The sequence below is a fragment of the Mustela putorius genome, unplaced genomic scaffold, assembly GCF_011764305.1.
Source record: "Mustela putorius furo isolate JIRA1106 unplaced genomic scaffold, ASM1176430v1.1 tig00003898_pilon_pilon_pilon, whole genome shotgun sequence".
In the NCBI taxonomy this organism is placed as follows: domain Eukaryota; kingdom Metazoa; phylum Chordata; class Mammalia; order Carnivora; family Mustelidae; genus Mustela; species Mustela putorius.
The window spans coordinates 11,755,982-11,780,793 of record NW_025422047.1 but is presented as its reverse complement, the minus strand read 5'-3'; the positions used below and the strand labels follow the sequence as shown (position 1 = coordinate 11,780,793).

At 43.1% G+C, this 24,812-nt stretch overlaps 1 protein-coding gene and 1 pseudogene across 5 annotated transcripts in view; one reads left to right on the top strand and one right to left on the bottom strand.

The window, feature by feature from the left end:
• Positions 1-218: 218 nt before the first annotated feature.
• On the bottom strand, positions 219-4,562 carry LOC123388358 (annotated as a pseudogene).
• A 13,585-nt stretch (positions 4,563-18,147) lies between these two features.
• Positions 18,148-24,812, top strand: part of SLC30A4 (solute carrier family 30 member 4) — a 30,950-nt gene continuing 24,285 nt past the window's right edge. For 2 of the 5 annotated variants that reach the window (XM_045067966.1, XM_045067967.1), the window contains exons 1-2: positions 18,150-18,439; positions 18,569-19,082. In XM_045067966.1, coding sequence (XP_044923901.1) covers positions 18,692-19,082 — 391 coding nt within the window. In that variant the 5' untranslated portion in view covers positions 18,150-18,439; positions 18,569-18,691. The other 3 variants (XM_045067965.1, XM_045067964.1, XM_004751313.2) reach the window with 3 other exon arrangements.

The window sequence follows — 24,812 nt, the reverse complement described above, 5'->3', positions numbered from 1 at the left end:
AAGTAGATTACTTTATGTTGCTCTAACATGTTCTCGTTATCAGTGCACTGTTAAAACTAATCAAAACTCTGCACACGTATATTCCCTTAAAATAGCAGCACACACTACCGCTACCTGCAAAGCTGTCATTCTCAAATGACTTAGTGAGTGAAAGGAAATAAAAAGCAGAGAAGTAACATATTAAGGAGAAATAATGGGAATTAGAAGATTCATGCAGTTCAGCTCTTTTGATCAGCCAGCCACTTGCTAGCCACAAGAGATGGTTTCTGTTGAGGAAGGTCCTATGGAGTGGGAATGTGGTCACCAGTGACTTCTGTCTTATCTAGAACTACAGTAGGAAGCTGCTTGTTCTTCATTTTTGTTGTTGTTGTTGTTGTGTGCGTGTGTGTTTAGGTAGGCTCCATGCTCAGTGTGGGACTTGAACTCAAAACCTTGATTCATTTTTGCTTTAACCATATTATAATCCCCAGAATCAAGATATTTTTTCCCTTTCTGCAATTGTTTCCTTAAGAAATCTGAACCTCGATGCTTTTGTCCCAGATGAGGACACCTTGTTTTTAATGTTGCTTCTTCAGTTTTCTCTACACTAATTACTGTATCTTCTATTTCCTTCTGCTCCTCTGTGGAGGCTGCCTCTGGGATGCACAGACATACTGCTCAAGTCTTAACCTGGCTTCTCCTTGCCAAAAGGATTCAATCAAGTATCAGGCTTAGTCAAGAACCCCAAATCCAGAACTCCAAAGTGTGGGGTGGATACCTTGTTACAATCACAAGATACTGAATTTGGAGATTTAAATCCCACACAACCTTGGTCAAAAAAAAGCAAAGGAAGGAAATCTAACACAAAAAGAAACATGAATCAGACTTGGTCAGCTCTGTTGTGACGTTAACACATGAGAGTGGAATGATCCCATCCACAGACTTCCCCTTTTCTAACGATATTAAGGAACAGTGAATTTCTTCACCACAAGTCAGTGTAAGATCCTGACCCTCATACATAACACAGTGCAATCACACTCAGCTCTCCTTTGACAAAAGGAAAAGGGAGAGTAGTCAGAACCACTGTAGCTTTGAAGGTGCAAAACAGTCCATTCATGTTCATGTTCAATACTTGCCCCTTGAAAAAAACCAAACCGTAACCAGAAGTGAAGAGAGGTAATCCTATCACAATCTTTCTCTCCTCCCCACCCCTCATCCTTACACTTTTGCGTCACTTTGATATGTGTCCTCCTAGTTTGGTGTGCACATACACCTGCACACAATATATTTATGCTTAGGTATTTCCTTAACCATAACATGTCGCCATCTGCCTTTTCTACTTAAGATCTGTGTAGGTGAACCTCGTGGTTTGTTTTTTGTTTTTTGTTTTTCCCTATTGGCTGCCAAGTATTACATATAACTACTTAAAAATCACTCATTGAGGGGACACTTTTCATTCTATTTTATTTCTTTTTTTCTACTTTTAAATGACTTTTTAAATTTATTGAAGTAAAACTTACCCATATTTTTAAAAATTCAGACTGTATTGGGGCACCTGGGTGGCTGTTGGTTAATCATCCAACTCCTAATTTTGGCTCAGGTCATGATCTCAGGGTTGTGACATTGAACCCCACATTGGGCTCCACACTCAGCACAGAATCTGCTTAAGATTCTCTCCCTCTCCCTCTGCCCTCCCCACCCCCAATCCACTCACACCCTCCCCACCCAAAAAAATTCACATGGTATAGACATGTCTAAAATGAGAAAGAAGGGACGCCTGGGTGGCTCAGTTGGTTACGCGGCTGCCTTCGGCTCAGGTCATGATCCCAGCGTCCTGGGATCTAGTCCCACATCGGGCTCCTTGCTCAGTGGGGAGCCTGCTTCTCCCTCTGCCTCTGCCTGCCATTCTGTCTTCCTGTGCTCACTCTCCCCCCCCCAGATAAATAAATAAAATCTTTAAAAAAAAAAAAAATAAAATAAAATAAAATAAAATAAAATGAGAAAGAAAAAGTCTCCTTCCTCCCATCCCCACCAACCACATCTCTGCCACACCCATTACTCAGGTTCCAACAAGTTTCTGTTTTAAGTTCTCTCAATTACCACTGAAACTGTATGTGATACATTTATACCCCTTTTGCTTGACTTATCAACTATAGATATTATTTATCAACTCCTCATAATGAAACATTAGGAATGTCTTGTTTAAATTAGTAAATACAGGGGTGCCTGGGTGGCTCAGTCTGTTAAACATCTGCCTTTGGCTCAGGTCCTAGGATCAAGTCCTGCATTGGGCTCCCCTCTCAGTGGGGGTGCCTGCTTCTCCCTCTGCCTGCTGCTCTGCCTGCTTGTGCTGTCCATTTGTCTGTCTCTCTCTCTCTGTCAAATAAATAAACAAAATCTTAGAAAAAAATTAATAAATTCGTAACACACAGATGAAAAGGAAGTAAGGCATTTCACTATTGAACAACTTTAGCCTGCTCTAATAATGACTCATCATTTGTGGTAATTCAGCCTGGTTACTACAAATAATAGTTTAATTAGGGAATTATACTAGCTTAGTAATAACTTGGATTTAGATACAGATAAACTCCTCCAGGAATACCTAAGTTCCTATCAGGGTCCTGCTGCTAGTTAACTCTGTGGCTATAAACACATGACCTCACCTTGCAGCGTCCTAGTTTCCTATCTCTTCAAATAGGAATGATAACTTTCTCACAGATCTGAATGAGGATTGAATTAATAAATCATGCCCTTGAACACGATTTGTAAAACACAGAGGTATCCTCAGCACCTTTCCCTTTAGCCATCTGTGTCCTTCCTGGGGTGGGTTCCAGGCAAACAAGGCAGAAAGTGGACCGACAGATCAGGCAGCAAGGTCAGGAATCCTCTCTGCACCATGCCTCGCTGCTTTGCAGGTTTCAAGCCCTTACAAGATCTGATAGAATGGTGGTTCAGCAGGAGTGGAAGCTGAACCAGCACTTGAGTCAGCAGGGTCTCTCATGTATCCCACGAATGAGAAGTCCTAAAGCAAAATGAGAAGCTGGAAGTAGGAGAACCAGATGCCTGTTGCCAGTGGCGGTCACAATAGACGCACCAACCCACTCAGTCTGGAGCAGGATTTAAGTGTCTGACCCAGGACAGGGCGTAAAACTGGAGAAGCCCGTGGATGTCAAAATCAGATGCCTTAGTCTCTGAGACAGAACCCAGAATTAGATCCTGAGGTAGAAGAGCAGAAGGGGAGAATGAGCTCCTAGCTGCAGACAAGAATACGTCACCATCTTGGGTGACCCAGTAGTCTTACGTTGAATTAGCTTTCTACATTGTATTCCTGGTTAAGGTAACTTGAACACCAAGGTAACCTGATTTTTAATTTTTCTGGAAATTACCGTCATTTTCTTTATATGTTTAATTTTTTAAAGATTTATTTATTTATTTTTTATTTGACAGACAGAGACCATAAGTAGGCAGAGAGGCAGGCAGAGAGAGTGAGGGAAGCAGGCTCTCTGCTGAGCAGAGAGCCCAGTGCGGGGCTCGATCCCAGGACTCCGGGATCATGACCTGAGCTGAAGGCAGAGGCTCTAACCCACTGAGCCACCCAAGTGCCCCTATATGTTTAATTTTTATATTAAGAAAAATTCCAAACACACAGAGGTACAGATATAGTAATAATGAGATTATAACATACAAAACATACAGATAGTATAAAATACCCATTACCCAGATTCAATCATTATCAAGATTTTCCCACACTTGCTTCACTTTCTTGCATTTTGAAAAACTAAAATAGTTTAAGGCAAATAATAGACCCAGGTCATTGCGTCCCCACTCACTTCAGTATGGCTCTCTAGAACATACGTACATTTTCCCACATACCCTCAATAGTCTGTTTTGTATTTATTAGTTTCTGTGAGCCAAGTTAATGGGAAATGACTATTTTCTTAGGGTGCCAACAAAATCAAGCTTCTGACTCTGATGCACAGGGGTGAATGCCACTGTGATCCAGGTCACCAGGATCCTTCTGTTTGAAATGGATTGTAAGGACTGAACTACAACAGTCCAGGTCCCCTTACTTCTCTTTTGTGTACACATGCACCCATTATGCATACACACACACACACACACACACACATAAGGGGAAAAGGAAGTAGATCATACATAGTATGTACATAGAATGTACATACACACATACATACATTCATACAAATGAAGTAGAACTTCCATACAGTAGAACAGCCAGTCACTGCAGCAATTCTGGTAGGCTTTCAAGATAAATGGGGATGCTACAGAGAACACAATTGCAAAGGTGTCCTCTCTGCTGGCTCAGGAAAAAAAAAAAAAAACAGGAACATCAGAAAGCTAGGAAAGTACTGGCTGTTGGAAAGGGAACTGAAAACCATAAGGCACACCAACAGAGACAGTATGTCATGTCAGGGCGAAATTCTGCTGGTTCCGCCTCACCACTTCTAGTGTATAAGAATCTCTCTCGTTCATCTTCTCTTGCCTTCCTCATTATATCCAATGGCCTCCTCCTGACCTGTGGGCCCCCAAGGCAGTGACTTCTCTTTCTTATCCTTTCTCTCCATCTTTCCTATCTCCACACCCTCCTCCCCAAGTGCCTCTTCCATTAACTCCCCCATGTCTTAATTTAAAACACTAGGGACACATTTTAAACACGAGGGACCCATTTCTTCAGCCTGCGGCATGTTCAGCACATAGCACTGAGTCTGGTATACAGCCTCTGCCATGATCTGAATGTTTGTGTCCTCCCAAAATTCATGTGTTGGAATCCTAATGCCCAGTGTGATGGTGGTAGAAGATGGAGCCTTTGGGAGGAGATTAGGTCACGAGGGTGGAGCCCTCATGAATGGGATTCTTATTCTTACAAAGGACATCCCACAGAGCTCCCTCTCCTTTCCCACTCTGTGAGGACACAGTGAAAAGGTACTGGCTATGACCCAGAAAGAGGGTCCTCACCAGAACATGACCCTGCTAATGCCTTGATCTTGGACATCCAAGCCTCTGGAACTGTGAGAAGCAGATTTCTGCTGTTGATATGCCACCCAGCCTGTGGTATTTTGGTATAGCAGCCCAAACAGACCAAGATAATCTGTTAAGAAAAATTGGTTGGATAGATGGATGGATGGTTGGATGGATGGATGGATGGATGGACGGACAGACAGACAGATGGTTTTAAGTGAAAGGGTACAACTTTAAAACCTACATGAGTTCTGATAGAACTTTACTATGACATTGAGGGATCATTTGCCAAAATGGTACCAGTCATGATAGCCGGCTGCTCCCCAGGAGGTTAGAAAAGTGGGAATGTGATACACATGCCCCCCCCCGCCCCCAGTACCACCAACAACCACTAAGCATAAGAAGGGAAGAAAATGTCAGAATGGAAAGATGATGGGCACTGGGCTGTGACAAACCTGAATGTAAGTCTTGACTCCACCATCTTCTAGTTGTGTGACCTTGAACAAAGTATTTAAATAATTTCATCTATCCCATGTATAAAATGGGGATAATCATATCTACTATACAAGGTTGTTATAAGGTTAAATTAAAGAACATATTTAACTAAGGGTCTTAGCACAGTGCTTGACACATACTGGGCTCAAAATATTATAATTTTTATTATATGAAAATATGTATTATCATTAAGAAATTTCTGGAGAGAACCCAGGAAGTTATGGTTTACTTGTGAAATAGGCAAGCTAAATACTTAAAATTAACTTAAGAGAAGGATGACAAAATGGTATCTCTCTTTTTTTTTTTAATTTGAGAGAGAGAATGAGTGGGAGGAGGAGCAGAGGGAGAAGCAGACTCCCTGCTGAACAGTGAGCACAACACAGGGCTCCATCCCAAGACCCTGGGATCATGACCTGAGCAGAAGGCAGACAACCGACTGAGCCCCCCAGGCGCACCAGACAAAATGGTATCTGTAAGGGCCTACTTAGCCAGAGCGAGCCATTTTGTCGTTTATGCAGTAAACTTAGATTGGACCTGCCCCTTCCCCCAAGAGAAAAGCGCTTAGAAACAGAACTGGTGAAATAGGACTGACCAGCGCCTGATAACGGAGCCCACATACAGGGACGAGTCTGGTCAGGTGGAAACGTCCAATCAGTAAAAGTGCATGTATTACCTTCCTACCCGCCAAGGATGAACCAGGCCAGGTGGAAACGTCCAATCAAGGGAAAGCGCACGTATTACCCACCAAGGAGTGTGAGCCCCGCCTTTTGGGCACCAGACAAAGGCGCCAATTCTAGCCAAGGTCATAGGCTGAATTAGATGACTACCATGGGGTAGAATGTAATTCATTTGGCCACCTGTGTGTGGCCAGGCTCAACCACATGGCCTTTACTCTATAAAAGTTAGTCTGTGAGACTGGGAGGGTCTCACAAGAGACGGCCCTGGCTGGTCAGCTTGATTCTCGATGCTTGGCGCAAAATAAAGCTTTGCTTGACCTTCACTTTGTATCAGTCTCATCCTTTCGTCTACGGACCCTTTCAGTATCTTTAAAGGGAAAACTTCCTAAATTAATTTACTTAATTTTTGAGGAAGTAAATCACATATAGGTAAAAGAGAACTGCTTGATATTATATACCTGAACACCTTAAGAAAACCTTGGACAGGGGCACCTGGGTAGCTCAGTGGGTTAAAGCCTCTGCCTTTGGCTCAGGTCATGATCCCAGGGTCCTGGAATCGAGCCTCGCATGGGGTTCTCTGCTTAGCAGGGAGCCTGCTTTCTCCTCTCTCTGCCTGCTTGTGATCTCTGTCTGTCAAATAAATAAAATCTTTAAAAAAAAGAGAGAGAAAAGAAAACCTTGGACAGATTTCCAAAGGAAAGCCTGAGATAAAAGTCCCGGAAAACTGGAATGTTTCATGAGGCAATGAGGAACTAAGCTCAGAAACAAAAACAATGGGTGGTACCTCCTGATTCCAGCCAGGGGAGGGAACTACAGGGCCCAAGTGACAGATGCTGGAAAGGCCTCTGATGTATGGCGGGCATAGTAGTTACATTTCTAATTCTGGCTTTCTCAAAGGAAACAGTGCAGTCTTCCTCAGGAAGGCGGAGTCCTGTGCACTGAGGGGATCTGACGTAGAGGCATCAGACAACTGTGGGGTTGACATCCATGAGAGGAAGTGGGGCAGGGGCCCATTAATCTAATAGTAACCAAAGCAAGCCAGGTGCCAGTCACATTATCTCATTTATATCACCACAACCCACTGATGGTAACTGTTGTCTCCATTTTACAGAGAAGGAAATTGAAGCTCAAGGAGATCTTATAATTCAAGTTCTCTCTGCTAGTAAGGGAAGGGGCCTGTTATCAAGAACAGTGCCTGCCTAATAAGCTAAGGTCTGCTGTGGCTCTGGTTCCTCTGTTTAACAGATGCTTACTAAGCACCTACTATGTGCCAGGCACAGAGTCAGGTGCAGGAGATAAGACCCCCCCCCCACCCAAGTCTCACGGAGCAGAGTCTAATAAGAGAGTTGGAAGCAGCCATTAGTCAAATAGTGCCACTAATGAAGATAAAATTACAAAGTGAGACATGAAGACACATCATAGATGTGTCTAGACTTGGGATGGGAGGGGTGCCATGGGGAAAAGTGGTTCTAGACTTCATCTAGAACTAATGAGGTAAACGAGTGGTGAAGAAAAGCATTCCATTTAAGACTATTGCCTATCATAACTATGGTCTAAGCCCCCAAACAATGCAACTTCAGTGTGGCTACAGCTCAGACGGTCTGAACTGAGGGTGTGGGGAAGTGTGGGCATGCGATCCGATTTCCATTCTGTAAAGTCCAAGGTATTTAAACACGCTTGAGCAACCCAAACAGACATCTCTAATGGGTTCTGGGACCCCAGCTACATTCCACCTGTATGAAGACAGTTGGAATGTCCAAACGTTGCTGCTTTAATAGTACATTGGGAAGCAGAGATTGATGGACCCAAGTAAAGAGACTGACTCCTCAAGCATCTTTGCTAGCAAGGGGCTCTCTAAGATATGTATATGTGATCAGGAGGAGGCAGCAAGCAGTAAAATCTCTAACAACACTTCTATCTAGTGATGGGTTAGATCAGGGTCAGCAAACTACAGCCCACAAGCCAAATCCAGCCTGTGCCTATTTCTGGGCAGACCTAGAGCTAAGAATGGTTTCTATATTTTTAAATGATTTTATTTTTTAAAGGAAAAGACAACCAATATTTTGTGACACGTGAAAAGCATATGAAATTCACATTTCAGCGCCCATAATTAAAGTCATACTCATTCATTTGTTATCATTTGTGCTGCTTTCACAAGAGCAGAGTTGAACAAATGCGACCAGCACCAAGGTATGCTGCAAAGCTGAAATTATTTATTATCTGGTCCTTTATAGAAGAAGTTTGCCAATCCCTGGGCTAGTCAGAAGAGCCTATAAATCTGACCATGTGGTCAGACAACTGACAAATGAGCTTTAGTGGGAACGAGTGCAAAGTAATGCACTTTGGGATAAAAATATCCTAACTATTTATAAAATGAAGACAAGGCTCTGAGCTATGAGGTCACAACTCAGAAGTCAGCACAACTGGAAGAACTAAAGGCAGCAACAGTAATATTAAGTGAACTTCCTGCCCTAGATGATAAAAATCAAACACAATGGCTAGAGTTGGTTATCTGAAGACTTCACCAGATGGGGGCCTGGGGAATGATTTCAGAAAGACTAAACTGAAATTCAACTAAGAAGAAAGCTTTTTATTTTTCACTTTCACTTAGAAATTACATATAGATATTGATGAGGGAATACAGGCAAGCCAAGGACAAAGCAGAAGCTGACACCCCACAACTCTGTTCCCACCCCCATAGATGTGACATTCCTCAGATACACCTGGCTTCCCTAAAGCTAAGGAAAGGGAAAACAAATAGTTAATTTATAGAGATCACAATCCTACAAGAGTTGAGTCTTCCTCCGCTTACAAAAAAGTCTTAGCAATTTACAAGAACAAAGCATCTCTATGAATAACTGAGGCATCAGAAGGAAATGTAGACACAATTAAATGTCCTTATGAACTGTGGCCCTGACAGATCCTAGGAGCAGGCCGTGCAGTGTTCCTCCAAGAAAGCTCCCAGCTATCTTCATGTTAATGCCTTGCTAGAGAGAAAACCACCTTAACTTGTCAAGAACAAGGCCTCCAGTAGCCTGTGGGTCGTCTTTAGCATTTGAAAGTCCTGTTGGACATTTGCTTTTTCCTTACCTCCTCCAACTCCCAAGTACATAATCAGCCACCCCTCACAACCCCAAGCAGCAGCTTTTTCTGCCCCTGGGTCCTGTCCCCGTGCTTTAATAAAACCACCTTTTGCACCAAAGACATCTCAAGAGTTCTTTCTCCGCCGCCATTGGCTTCGGACCCCACCCCACCAAATCTTACCTCTATCCCCAAACCACACCAGATATCAACAGTCTATATGTAATCTGGGGAAAATCAATAATAAAGAATTAGAATTTGTGCTGTGTATACAGGACTAATCTAGGATGGGTTATCATCTAGACTTTGTCTATTTAATTCTATAGTTCCGGTGCTACTTTAGTGACTAGCATATGATAAACAATATTTGTGGAAGGCAGATAGGAAACAAAGAAAGAAGGGAAGGGGGGAGGAGGGAAAGGAAGAGGGAAACTGGGCAGAATCTATGGGGTTTGAAAGCTAGATAGCATGTAGCCAGATACCAAGAAGGAAGAACATCCCAGCAGGGAACCAGGAGTACAAAAGGCCAGGAGAGGTCCTGAGGCCTATAAATAATGTCATTAAGATCCGCAGTCACCTTTGTTCTAGCTGTAAGGTAACTTGGTTTCTCATATTCATTGGTTTTGTGAAGAGGACATCCAGGGCAATAAGAGAGTTGTAGCCCCAGGAGATTTAATTTAATTACCTCACAGTAATTTTGTCAGTCTCCCCGGGCAGTTGGGTATGCACTGATTTCCCCAGCCTCATCCTCAGGCATCATTTCCATACCTGCGAAGCTATGAACTGATTTGGGGCCTCCGGGGCTCTAACAGGTTCTGGTGTCTTGGGGCCTCTGCCTGGCTGTGGCTGGTCTCTCTCTTGAACACCTCTGACCTCTTCCATTTCACTGTGACAGGAATCACACTCAGAGAATTCTGGAGAACAACCAGCCCAGTGTACCACTGAGCCCAAAAGGAACAAGGTATCCTTCCCAGGGAAGATACTCTCCCTGCCCAGCAATATCACGGTTACAGAATCTATTCTTGCCACAAGGTAAACTCATCCCAGTACACCAAAAGTTCTAGGTCTTGGGAATCCCTTCCATCCCAAGTAAACTGGGACAGTTGGTCACCTGCCAGCTGGGTTTCTCATTTACAATAGGCTTCTTGTCCTGCTCTTCCCCAGACTCCACCTGGGCCGGCTCCACTGTTTCTGCTACCATAAGCCCACTGTGAAGTCCACTTTTAGGCAACAGGCTTGAGCAATGGAAACCTAGGTCAGGTAAAAGGGCCCACAGGGACCACAAAGCTGAATGCAAATAGGCCCATCAGGGGACCCACCTCCAAACTGCCATAAACCCTAGCTGACTTAAAGAGAATTCTATCTGTTCCCACACCTCCTCACCTTCCCCCCCCTTAACTACAGCCCCATACCACAGCCCCCTGGGCAGACAGTCTTTCCTTTGCTGTCCTGCCCATTTGTATTCAATGAACTTCTATCTCCTCTGTTCTGCCATGGGTGAATTCTTTCACAGCCCCCACCTCCAGCTTCCACCCAATTAGGTGGCCCCACACCCACCAATCAATATTCAGAGAGCTCCTTCTGGGTCAGGGAAGGGAAGAGTAGGGGCTGGGTGGTCAGTGGGAACAGGATTAAGATCATAGATCTGGAGACACAGCAGAAGGGGTTCCCAGGGAACCTCGGAGATGAGGGAAACAAAGGCAGAAGGAAATGTAGGTACAATTAAATGTCCTCAGAACCTCAGAACAAATACTTGATGAAGGGAGAGTACACGGTTCCTCCAGGAGCCTCCCAACTGTTAAGGCCTCTCTAGTTGGGAAAACAACCTTAATGTGACAATAGCAAGGTATCCCTTCAGTTTTATTTAGCATATGAAAGTCCTTTTGGATGCCTCCTCACTTTTACCTCTCCCAATCCCAAAGTATATAATCACAATCCCAGGGTACTAGGCAGCAGCGGTAGCAGCCCTTCCCTCTTTCTGCCAAGGTTTCTGTCCCTGTGCTTTAATAAAATCACTTCTAGGATCCGTGGGTGGCTTGGTTGGCTAAGGGATGGCCTTTGGCTCAGGTAATGATCCCAGAGGATTGAGTTCTGCATCCGGATCCCTGCTCAGTGGGGAGTCAGCTTCTCCCTCTGCCCCTCATCCCCTCCCGCGCATGCTCTCTGGATCTGTCTCTCCGATAAAATCTTTTTTTAAAAAAATCACTTTAAAAATTTTTTATTTTATTTTATTTATTTGAGAGAAAGACTGTATGTGAGAGAGAGCACAAGCAGGGGAGCTGCAGAGGGAGAGGGACCCCCTGCAGAGGGAGAGGGAGAAATAGGCTCTAAGCCTGCAAAATCTGAGCAGGCGGCCAGATTGGGGGGGAGGGGGGCCTTGATCCCCGGACCCTGAGATCATGACCCCAGCCAAAGGCTGACGCTTAACCAACCGAGGCACCAGGCACCCCAATAAAATCACTTCTTTTGCACCAAAGATGTCTCAAGAATAATTTCTTGGAAAAAAAAATTCCTTCTTGGCAGTCGACTGGCTCTGGACCTTACCTACATTCCAATACGACATCATCAGCTGCTGGAGAGTTGGTCGTTAAGACTCCTGTCTTTCATCGGTGTCTGTGTGTTTCCCTACATACAAGGAAGATTAGAATGTACCTAGTAGGAAAATCCCTCATCATTTCCATAGTTTGGAGGTGAGGAAGACCTACTAAAGGGAAGGCTGCCTTAAACCCCATCTGTAAGTGAGCAGAATGTGAGTTAGTAAAATATAAATAACAAAAAGGAGGGTAAAACTTTGTGGGTCAGTATTAAAGAGCTGTAATAATTATAGTAATTTATATCTAATTACCATGGGGCATCGTGATTAGGAGGCATTATTGTGTCATGTAAATCATACACCAAGATCTTTGTGATTAGGGTACTAAAATCTGCTCATCCATGTGTGCTCCCACGGTCAGTTTAAAACCATTAGAGGATCATCTAGGTTGGCTTAGTCATGGTTTTTTTTTTTTGCTTCAGGGAATACAGGGAGTTAAATAGCAGGTGAATTTGCTACATTTGATTCTGGGAGGACCCATATAAGGATACTTAAAAAAAATTAATAACATCTTTATTTATAAAGGAGTTCTGGGAAAAACTCAAAACACTTTGCAGATTTTAATCTAAGTAATCCTCACAATAACCCTAGGAGGGAGCTCTTACACAATGGCCTTCATTGTTTAAAGCCACCAGTTGTTAGAGACCACAGAAGAGTCACTTGTCTGCAGTTGCTTCTCTTAGTTTTAATTCATAAACGTTATAGTGTTCTTTGAAATAAGTCTTGTATAAATATAAACTGAGTATTAGTGTATTAATCATCTCCCGATCAGTATGAGACAGACTAAGCTCACCACTAAGAATTTCTTAGAAACTATAGACCAGCTTCAAGAAATAAGAATGTTTGAGTGGAATTTAAAGTTATGAATGAACTCTCTATGATTAAGGCATTTTTGCATATCAATCCACATGAATTTACAAGGCTTCTTTTTTTTTTTTTTTTTTTAAAGATTTTATTTATTTATTTGACAGAGAGAAATCACAAGTAGATGGAGAGGCAGGCAGAGAGAGAGGAGGAAGCAGGCTCCCCGCTGAGCAGAGAGCCCGATGCGGGACTCGATCCCAGGACCCTGAGACCATGACCTGAGCCGAAGGCAGCGGCTTAACCCACTGAGCCACCCAGGCGCCCCAATTTACAAGGCTTCTGCTCTGAGCACAATGTTAGGTGCCCTGGACACAAAAACAACCTAGGATACAAATGAAGTAATAGTAACAGTAATGTGTGTGGTTGTGATCCAGAGATCTAACAAAGTCATAATATGCCTTTCACAAACCAAGGAGTTTCTGGAGTTTCACTCTCCTAGGAAGCGACAGATACCAGTGGAGGCTTCTGAACAATCAGCATTTGTCTGTACCCATGTTTTGCATTTTGGTTCAGATGGCATGGCCTTTAAGAGCTGTAAAGTAGGTAAGGTAAGGGAATGTTTTCACATGCGAAATCTCACTGGATTCTTACAGAGTTCTAGGAAATAGGTAGGACAAGTACTATTTTCCACTTTGCAGACAGAAAGTGAGTCTTGAAACAGGATGCTGCGAGGGATCATAGTGAAAGGATGGCAAAATTAGAGATGCCGAACAAGCTTCTCTTGTCTGAGGAAGGATTCCTGAAGCACATCCAAAGTCAGCCTTCCATGCTCACACCATCAGCTCCTGGAGCTTCGCTGCCACCTCCAGGCTCCAGGGCTGGTGTGCTTATGTCTTTAACCTGTTCCAGCATCTATTACCTTTAGTTTTAGCCAGACATGGTCAGAGAAATTCACAGGTGCATTTACTTCCAAAACTAAGGGAAGATAAAAACAAAGGTGTGAAAACAATGAACTTGTTTAGTGTAGGTTTTGGCTCACATGTTGCTTTGCCTGGCGGGATATATTGACGTGGCTCTCTCCTTTATGTCCTCTTTGTCCAAGAAGGAAACGTCCCTCTCCTTGGGCAATTCTCTTACTACTCTGTGTTCTTCCCCTCCCCTTGGAAGAGAGGTTAAACAGAATCTCCAGCTTCTCTGTTACCAGAGCAATCCACAAAAAGAAGAGATTATTAGACTCCCTGTAGTTGTGTGTCACATCACCAACCCTTGTCCATATGAAGCTGACAGCTTTCATCCCCTCCTGAAAAAGATGAGGGGTCACATTCCAAAAACATCCTTTGATAATCTCCTACAATCACCTATTCCAATGGCGAAAGGAGTTCTCAGGAAGAAGAATATGCAACATTTGAGCCTGTCAGTTAAGTGGCAACTTTTCCCATATTTTCATTAAAAAAATTTTTTTTAAGATTTAATTTGAGAAGGAGAGAGAGCGAGAGCAGAGTAGGAAGGAGGGGCAGAGAGGGGCAGGCTCCCCGCTGAGCAGAGACCACCCGCACCCCCCCCAAAACAGAGCTTGATCCTGGAACTCTGGGATCATGACCTGAGCAGAAGGCAGATCCTTAACTGACTGAGCCACCCAGGCACCACCCTCTCATATTTCCATTTTTTTTTTGTTAAAGATTTTTATTTATTTGCCACAGAGAGAGAGAGCGCAAGCAAGTACACACAAGCAGGCAGAGAGGCAGGCAGAGGCAGAGAGAGAAGCAGGTTCCCTGCCGAGCAAGGAGCCTGATGCGGGACTCGATCCCATGACCCTGGGATCATGACCTGAGCCGAAGGCAGCGGCTTAACCCACTGAGCCACCCAGGCGTCCCTCATATTTCCATTTTTGAAAACTTTTCCACTCCTACCCCCTTCCTTTCCAAGGATTTCACAGGGTGATGCTGAAGTCTGGAGGTGATGGCAAATCTTTGGTGTATGGAATGGGAATTTCTTCTAGTGTACTTCAAGGAGTCCAAGTACATTTCTGTTGATCATTCCATTTGTGTGTGGAAACAGACTGAGAGGATAATGTAGGCTAATGGTTGCCAGCATGAGTGGGGAGGAGGGGGAGAAGCAGGTTCTCTGGGATCGTGACTTGAGCCAAAGGCAGATACTTACTCAACTGAGCCACCCAGGTGTCCCTCTACTTTAAAAATATTAATAGTTGGCATTGATGGATCACTTACTATGTGCCAGGAACCATATATGCTATGTTGTTTTTTAAAAAAATATTTTATTTATTTATTTATTTGTCAGAGAGGGAGAGAGAGAGAGCACAAGCAGGGAGAGCAGCAGGCAGAGGGAGAGGGAGAAGCAGGTTCCCTGCTGAGCAGGGAGCCTGATGTAGGACTCCATCCCAGGGCCCTGGGATCATGACCTGAGCTGAAAGCAAACGCTTAACTGACTGAGCCACCCAGGCATTTCTGTATATGCTGTTTTACATACTTTATGTGCATGATCTCACTGAATCCTTCCGATAGCCCTGGGAAGTGGGTACTCTCATCAAGCGCCTTTTATAGGTAAGAAAATTGAAGCACAAATTGCTTAAATGGTTTGCCAGAGATTATAGGACTAAATGGTGAAACCAGCACGCACACACATGCAGTCAGACTTCAAGACCCATGCTTTGAATCATTAACTTCCTCATAGTGATGGTCTAAGGATTAAATGAGCCGATATAAATCACGTCTCTTGCAGAGGTGCTTGGCACATAAAAAAGCCTCAAGTAAATGTTAGATATGGTATTATTTTCAGCATTGTCATTTGTTCTGAAAAAGGTCTGGGCCAGAAAACAGGTTTTGACATGGGATATTGGGGCTACTCTAGTTTGACTGCCAGAGGTAAGTGTCTTTTAAACGTCAGACATCTACTATTACCTAAACAATTTGTGTATTATGAGTTGCCTGGTTAAGAGACGGGACAAATGGTTAGCAACTTTATCTATTTGCTCAGGCAGAAAAGTTCTCCGTACTGGAAAGAACTATGAAGTCTCATAAAAGAATGGCATGTTGAGCAATAGCTGAATTGTAGGCAGGACCAGATTATAAATGATTATATTTCAAAAGTTCATTTGTCTATTGTCATAAATTCTGAATACATAGAAATAAGGTTGCAAATGGTGGTTACATGCCAAGACTACTCACAGAAGTCTATTCAGCCCATTTTAAAGTTCAATGCTAGAAATCATGCCACTAGCTCAAGGCCAAACCTAGGAACAAGGGCCCATGTGATAAAATAAAAAGTCTATTTCCTGGTACAGAGGCAAGTTGAGATTATCTATTGCTCTGTAACAAATTATCCCTAAACTTACTGCATTAAAACAATAAACAATATCTCACAGTCTCTGTGGGTCATCTGGGAGCAGCTTAGTTGGCTGGTTCTGTTCAGGATCTCTCTGGGGTTTCAGTCAACATCTCCTGGGCTACAATCTGAAGGTTTAACTGGAAGATCTACTTCCAATGTGGCTCATTCACATGGCTCTTGGCAGGAGCTCTCCATTTCTCATCACCTGGGCTTTTCTTTGGGGCTGCTGAGTTCCCTGTGACATGGTAACCCTGACTTCCTCAGCACAGCTGATCCGAGAGAGAACAAGCAGGTAGCTGCAGTGCCTTTTATGACCTAGTCTTTTAAGTCACACATTGTCACTATTGTCATATTCTATTCATTCTAGGCCACATGGTATTCATTAAGAGAAGCTCACATTCAGTGGGAGGGAGATTAAGCTTTATTTCTGGATCAGATGAGTATCAGAATTTGTGGACATACATTAAAATCACTATCCAGTTTTTTATCTCCTATCACTCTGTTTAGATATCCAGTGATATAAAATAGTAAAAATAAATTGGGAGGCAGAACTGCAGCCCTTCCCAACAAGGCTTGCTGTAAGTATCCAAAACAAACCATGTTCTGCCTCAACTTTTCTTGAAAACGTCTATCCCCTTTCCTTGAATGGAATTTTATTTGAACAATTTACACCAAAGAAAGAGCAATCACATTCCTGACATATTTGCTTTATTTAAGTGTCTTTCTCATTAGCAGAATTTCAGCCAATGAAACAAACTGAAATGAAAAATAAAAAAAATTTACTCCTGAGTTGGATGGATTAAGATAGTTGGGGTTAGGAAAGCAAGGCTTAGTAAGCACTGTCCCTTCAGCTGATAATGACCTGAGCTCTCTGGTTACTGAATATCCTAGGTAAGGCTGCCCTCCTTGGTCATGGGAACCATGGCATCTCTGATCCAGGTTTCCTGATCTGACTCCCATGGCTGCAGCTCTGTAGGAATATGGGTTGAATTCAAGACTGATGGATTACTTGGGGAGTCCAAAAACATTTGATGCTCTGGCACCCGTGGGATGCAAGACTCGACAGTACCGTCTGAATCTTCAGAGGAAAAGGATGCTCCATGTGACTTTTTATTGTGTATTTTGTAACCTGAAACTTGGTAATCCATGTAGACTACTGTCAAAATACAACATCCATTAACACAGGGTAACTAGGAGTTTCACTACAATTCAACTCCAAGTGTTAGCTAGGGACTTGCTCTATGCGTTCCCCTGACAATGTTGCGGTTTTAAATCTTAAAATTTGAGTCTTAAACCTTTTTGAGAATATGATAAAAGCTAAGGGACTTAATTCAAGAAAATACATATAAGCTACGATATTTTGCACATGAGTTTAAGGCCTCCAGAAGCCCCTAAAACCTATCCAAGGAATCTGGATTAAGAATCTCTTAAGATAAAAAAAAAATAAAAAATTAAAAAAAAAAAAAGAATCTCTTAAGACATCAAGGGAGAAGAGGAGTGGGGAGGCTTATTGTCATTCCATTACAGCTTAGATCTAAATCAGCAACTACTACTCAGAACTCAGTTCTAAATTTGTAGTTATTAATAGGACCAAAGGCCAAAACGGAAACCCCTTTTAGATTTTGTGCTTGGGTTTAGTCCATGTTATAAATGGAGGGAAAAGGAACATGGCAGCGACCACCATACAGGACAAGACATTATCTGATGAAAAGCAATCGTAAATACAAAGGAGTTAGAATTGCTGACGACCTTGAGAGGGCCTTGCCCTCCCGAAGTTGACCTGACGGTGCAGCAAATTTTGCCAACTTGCCAGAGAAGCAGCAACTCGAGGAGAGAAAGCCGGTTGGTTTCTCGCTTGGCAAGAAAGCGCTAAAATCGTTTTCTGCTGCGGACCCGCAACCGAGGTCCTGACCCAAGATTCCAGAGGCCCTCCTCGGGTGGAGCGAGCGAGCTCCGGCAGCAACGCCCAGCCCCGGGCGGGCGGGACCGTTCGAATCTACCCACTTTGTCCGCAGGCCCGGCTTCATCCGCTCCTGCTTCTCCGCCTGGGGTGGCAAGGCTGCGCGGGAGACAGGGGTGTACCCCTGTGAGTGCCCCTCCGGCAGAGGCCGGCGCGCGGGGCTCCGCCGCCGGGACTGGGGAAGCACGGGCGGGGGCTGCGGCGTGCGAGCCCCTGCCCCTCCCCTCGCGGGCGCCGCAGCCCTGCGCAGCGGGCCTGCGTGTGCTCCTGCCGACCCCTCCTTCGCGCTCCTCGCCTGCGGCCGCTCCGGCGCACGCGCGCGGCCTCGCGCAGGGCGGGGAGAGGCGGTGGCCCCCGGCGCCCGGCCCCAAACCTGTCAGACCCGGGTAGCCGGCCTGGAGCTGCGGGCGTGGCCGGCGCGAGGACGGCGTCGCTCCCTGCGCGGCCCCGACCCGAGCTGCGCGAGTCGGCCCCGCCGAGCCGGCCAGGGGCGGGGAGATGAGCGGCGGCCCCGCGGCAGCGCCCCAGGTAGACGCGCCGCCCCCTCGCGGAGCCCGGGAGCCTCCGGACCAGCCCGTGCCCCCGCCGCCCGGGGCTTCGGAACTTGGGGGCAGTGTTGGGGCGCCTTTAATTTATAATGTGTTTCGTTTTCCGCAGCATGGGGAGGGACGCGCGGCTGTGCCATCGGGAACTGGCGCTCCGGTGAAGTAGGGGCTGCGGGAGCCGCCGGCCGGCCGCCTGCACCGAGCCGTTCGGTGCGGCGGCCGCTCAGCCTCTGCCATGGCCGGATCCAGCGCGTGGAAGCGCCTCAAATCTCTGCTACGGAAGGACGACGCGCCGCTGTTTCTAAATGACACCAGCGCCTTCGACTTCTCGGACGAGGTGGGGGACGAGGGGCTTCCTCGGTTTAACAAACTTCGAGTTGTGGTGGCCGACGATGGTTCTGAAATCCCAGAAAGGCCTGTTAACGGGGCGCACCCGGCCCTGCAGGCCGACGACGATTCCTTACTGGACCAGGACTTACCTTTGACCAACAGTCAGCTGAGTCTGAAGGTGGACCCCTGTGACAACTGCAGCAGACGGCGAGAGTTACTGAAGCAGAGAAAGGTGAAAACCAGATTGACCATTGCTGCCGTTCTTTACTTGCTTTTCATGATTGGAGAACTTGTAGGTGAGTTGTGTTGCCAACTCACTTTCCATTTACCTTGTCCCGAGGGTTGTTGTCCAGCTTTAGTTACACATGATTTGAGGTTGAAACTTTCTTTTCGGGAAGTTTGTTGTTTATCGAGATATTGATCCCGTGATAGGAGGAATCCACACAGTTCCAAAGTGCAGGTCAACATAAGTAAGACAGAAACTTTCAGAGATAACTTGGACTTTTTCATCTGGTTCTCCAAACACTGTGACACCTACTGTAAAGTTAAGGACGTTAGCTTCACTGTTTATCACGTAACTTCCTCTTTAAAAAGTTCTGATAAAACAACCAGGTTAGTTTTTGCATCGTTTAAAATAGTAAATGATCTAAGCGTAGAATCATAAAATTTTACAGTGTGAAGTGACCTTACTGAACACCTGCTCTTCCTTCTTTTTCACACAGAAGGAATCTGAGGGCCCAGAAAGTTAAATAAGTTGGGAGGACACTTAGCTGGTTAGTGGAAGAGCCACATCCACAGTCTCCAGCTGCTTGCTTTTTTCTCTGCATTTGACTTAAGTGGTCTCTTCATACTATTTCTTTTTGCATTTACATCCAAGAGATTTGCAAAATTAAATACTACTAACTGACTTTTAAAGTTTTTCATTATAGTAAGGATCTGAAAGGAACCAGAGGGCTCCCCCAGGGTTCATGAACTTGTTTTCACTTTTTAATTATTCAAGTAATACATTGTCACTCTAAATACATTCTTAGAGGTTAATTTCACAGTCACATTAGTGTAACTGCTAACTTCTCTTAATAACAGTTTACAAAAGTGACAATAAAGCAGGGAGATAATTCTGCCTTGTTGTTTCTTAATGATGAACCATTAGAAACAGAGGTGCCAGTCCAGAATAAGATATTGGCCAGAGGTTATATGTAGGAAAATTATATACATTTCCTACCTCATTTTATACATCTCCTCCCCAGTGCGCACTTCCGCCATGCTGGCCGCTTTTCTCCCTATGACTCACAAAGCTCTCTCCAGTCCATGAGGCCTTCAAACTGGCTGGTTCCTCCACCTCAGTGGCTTTTAAATTTTCTTGACCTAATTATAGTAAAAACTACGCTTAACGTTGTGACCCGGGTAGGCATGCATACATACATATGTATGGATGGATGTACACACACATACATATATGTGTAAATATATGTATAACTAAAACAAAAGTCCGATTTCTTGTGTTGCATTCTAGTATTTTTTCGGTACGGCCCCAGCCCACTTAATTGATTTTGTGTTCCACAAGTAGATCAGGGCCTGCAGTTTGAAAAACACTGCTTAACCTGGAGTGCCTTTTCCCAAATATTCTCTTGGCTGGTTTCTTGACATTCATATCTTACCCCAAAAGATACCTCTGAGAGACCTTTTCTGACGGACTGAAGTAAGTATCTCATTTCCCCTATTCTCTCCCCAACTTTAAAATCCCTCAGCATCTTGAAATCATCTTGTATATTCACTTGTTTGATATCTGTCTTCTTCCACTAAAATAAAAGCTACATTCCCAGGAACAGAATAGACCTCCAGTAAACTTTTGTTGAATTAATTTTTATTGTGATAGAGAATTATAAATGCTTAAGCTATAAAGAAAGTAAAAGGCAGGTGTGAAATTGTGGCCAGGTAAGACATAGCCTCTATAAGAGACTAAGATTCAATGACTTGCTCAAATTCACATAGCTAGAATATTGAGTCAGTCAGACTTAGTGATTTTTTTTTTTTAAGATTTATTTATTTGAGAGAAAGAGAGCACGTGCACACACATGAAGTAGGAGGGAGCAGAGGGAGAGGAAGAGAAGCAGACTCCCTGGTGAGCAGAAGCCCTACCCTTGGCATCTCCATCCCACAGTGGCTGGCTGACTCACCCAGGTGCCCCAGACTTGGTAATTCTTGAAGTTAATATTTTGTATTTGAAGTTAAAAATCATATTAATCACAATTGTCCCCCTTAAAATTAATTTACTTTATTTTACCTAAGAAAAAATTATTAAGATAAAATTGTCCCGACATACCATTTTTGAAATCTCTTATTTGGTAAATGTTGTTTTGTGAAAGCCAAACTAAGTATTTTACTTAAAATATTGATTTTATTTTCAAAGATAAGAATCTTTCGTTAAATAATACAGAAAAGCTAATGGGGGCACCTGGGTGGCTCAGTCTTTAAGCCTCTCCTTTCAGCTCAGGTCATGATTCCAGAGTCCTGGGATCCAGCCCCCATATCACACATCCCATTGGGCTCCCTGCTCAGCAGAAGGCCTGTTTCTCCCTCTCCTGCTCCCCCTGCTTGTGTTCCTGCCTTCCCTGTCTCTCTCTCTCTCTCTCTCTCTGTCAAATAAATAAATAAAATCTTTTAAACAAAATGCTAATAGGATAAGCATTAACAAATATTCAAGGTGTTACATAGAATTAAATTGTATATAGTAGAGCATATATTAAAGTGTATCAAAAGCACTTAGAAAAAAGGCATCTTATGTAGAAGTATGGAGTAATTTTTAAAATGAAATAATTTATTTTTATTTATTTATTTATTTTTTATTTGACAGAGAGAGATCACAAGCAGAGAGGCAGGCAGAGAGAGAGAGAAGGAAGCAGGCTCCCGGCTGAGCAGAGAGCCCGATGCGGGGCTCGATCCCAGCACCTTGGGATCATGACCTGAGCCGAAGGCAGCGGCTTAACCCATTGAGTCACCCAGGCACCCCTAAAATGAAATAATTTAAAGATCTGAAAGGGAAGACTTGATTTTGAATCTTGGCTTTGTGAGACTTGAGATAGGTCCATTCTTTTCTTCCTTTCATTCAGCAAGTATTTTTTGTGTACTTGCTCTATGCCAGGCACTATATTAAGTATTTGGGCTATATAATTGCAGACAAAACTATTATGGAATCTACTGTCTGAAGCACTTAGTTTAATGGAGGGCACAGATGTTAAACATATAGACAAATAAATTTAAAATCCATATGGCCTTAAGTGTTATGAAACAAAAGAACAAGGTACTATACGATAGAGTAACTAGTGGCACATAGTTTATGTGTGAGCCAGGTGCAATTAAACCAAAAGGTAAGAGTTACTCAAGTAGAGGAGTGGAGGAGTTTTCCAAGTGAAGAGAACAGCATGTGCAAAGGTCCTAAAAACCTTCAATTCTTTAAAAGGACCTAAAAAGAAGGCAAGTTTCACCGGAATATAATAATAAGTAAGAGGGAAGGAGCCCAGACCACCAGATCAGCCAGTTCTGATAGACCATATTATGAGTATAGTTTTAGGTCTAAGTACAATGAATAGCCAATGAAGGCTTTTTAAGTGGAGAGCGATATGATGGGATTTACCTTTTTAAAAGATTATTCTGGGCCTTTTGTGGAGATGGGTTGGAGGGTGCAAGAATGGAAGCAAGTAAACTATTGCAGAGGTCTAGACAAGAAATCATGGCTTGGACTGATGTGGATGGAGAAAAATGTACTGACTGAGAAATATTCTAGAGGTAACATTAACAAAATTGACTATTGGCTTAGATGTGGGGGTTGATTCTGAAGTTTCTCACCTAAGAAACTGAGTGTATGGAAATGCATATCATCTGTTAGGCAGGGAGAAAATACAAAGCAGGATTTAGGCACGGGCTCAAGGGTTGGTTTCGACATGTTCATTATCGCATGTACATAAAGTAGCCAGTAAACATGTCTCGTGAGCTTTAGATATGAGTTTATAGTTCAAAAGAAAGGTCAAATTAAGAGATACAGTGTGTAGTGCTATCGGAATGGAAAAAAACATCTAAAGAGTCTTTTTTGAGGAACTCCAACTTTAGAAGTCAGGCAAAAAAACAAACAGGTATTCCAGAATCTAAGAAATTAAAGTATTTCCAAGTGAAAATAAATAAGGTAAAGCTGCTGAGAGGTCTAATGAGATGAGAACTAGACTATCCTTTGGATTTAGTAATAGTTATTGATTAACAATTGCATTTTTATTGGGAGTGAAAAAGCTTGAAGAATGAATGCAAACAGACTTCCTGATAAAGATGGCAAATGAACTCCTATATCTAAATGTACTTTTTCCTGAAGCCTCTCAAACTACAATAAAGGGATTTCTAAAGGTATATATTTTTATAGCCATATATCCATCCACATCTCTGTCTGTGTATGTGTATGTATGTCTGCATAGATGGGGAAAACTGGAGAGGAAATAATAACATAAATTTAGCAAACTAGAAAGGAGATAGATAAAAGAAATAACTGACTTAATAGACCCAAGAAAGCCCCCTGGCAAGCAAGTAGTTGGGGAATGCCAAGAATCAACCCAGTTTACACTAATTCATCAGAAACACCTAGAGAATTTATTAAAACACACATTGTTGGGTGAGAGCTTCAAATTAAGTCTGGGATAGGGCCCAAGGATTTGGATTTCTAAGTTCACAAGGGATGCTGATACCAGGGACCATATTGAGAACTGCTGCACTTCAGAATCCTAAGTAGGCCCCGAATTGTTTGCACCTGGTACCCCTAGAAACGTGGGTGAAGATGAAAACTAAAATAAGGAAACAAGTTAAACAGATACAATAATTATATAGTTAGTATCCACAGAAATAAGAGATATGTATCTACAAGAATAGGCTGTTTTTAAAAAAATTCAAAATAAAGAGCTTTTGAACAATAAAAACAAAAAACAATTTGAACTCCATAAAAAAGTTATAAGATGAACTAAGGTAATCTCTCAGAGTAGAGCAAAACAATAGAAATGGATAATAGGAGAAAAAACACAAGAAAATTAGCATATCAATCTAAACTCCAGGTAATAGGAATTTGGGAAATTGAGAAAACAGAAGAAAAGAAATTGTCAACAATATAGTTTTTAAGAAATTTCCCCAGAACTGAAGGGTTTACCTTTCCAGGTAAGAAGAGTAAACAAAAACCCAGCAAAGTGGGCGAAAATAAAGCCATACTGAGGTACATCCTTGTGAAATTTCAGAATACAGGGAGCACATTGTTATCTATTGCTTCAGGCAGCTGCAGTGTTAAACAATTCCCTCTGATTGTTTTTTGACAAACATTTCTTAGGGTTTGCCTAAGGCAGATCCCCAAGTCAAGTCAAAACAGCCTTACTTGTATGATTTTCCAGGGAAGTACCAGGCAGATCAAATAATGATAGTTCTTTGGGAATGGGGCTTGTAAGGAGCTCTAACCACATTTTAACCTGCCAGGCTAGTTTTCACTATGGTTGCTGCTTGTTGGTTTTCAGATCAACCACAGAGCAGGAGAGAGGGAGATGGGTCCAAGGCTACAGAAGGTTCACTGTTCTGATGAAGATTCAGTTGTTTTCCTTGAGTGAATACTACCTATAACAGCCTCTGGTTAATTTCCAGAGTTCTAAAAAAGTTGATATGGACCATTTTCCCTAGGTTCTCATTACTTCCATAGAGGAGATGATTTTCAGAGGTCCTTATTCTGCTATTTTTTGCTGATTATCAACACATGGCTCTTTAAATTTAGGTTAACTAAAATTGAATAAATCCCTCAGTTGCCTTACCCATATTTCAAATGCTGAAAAGCTACTGTGACTAGTGGTTCTTCTGGACAGCACAGATAAAATATTTCCATCATCTCAGAAACTTACTGGACAGTACAGCTATAAGGTGTTATCTTTATTTTATAGATAAGGAAACTGAGGCACAAAAGTATTAAGTAACTTTCTAAGAGAGTCTCAGAGAGTCCAAAACCCCATGTTATTAGT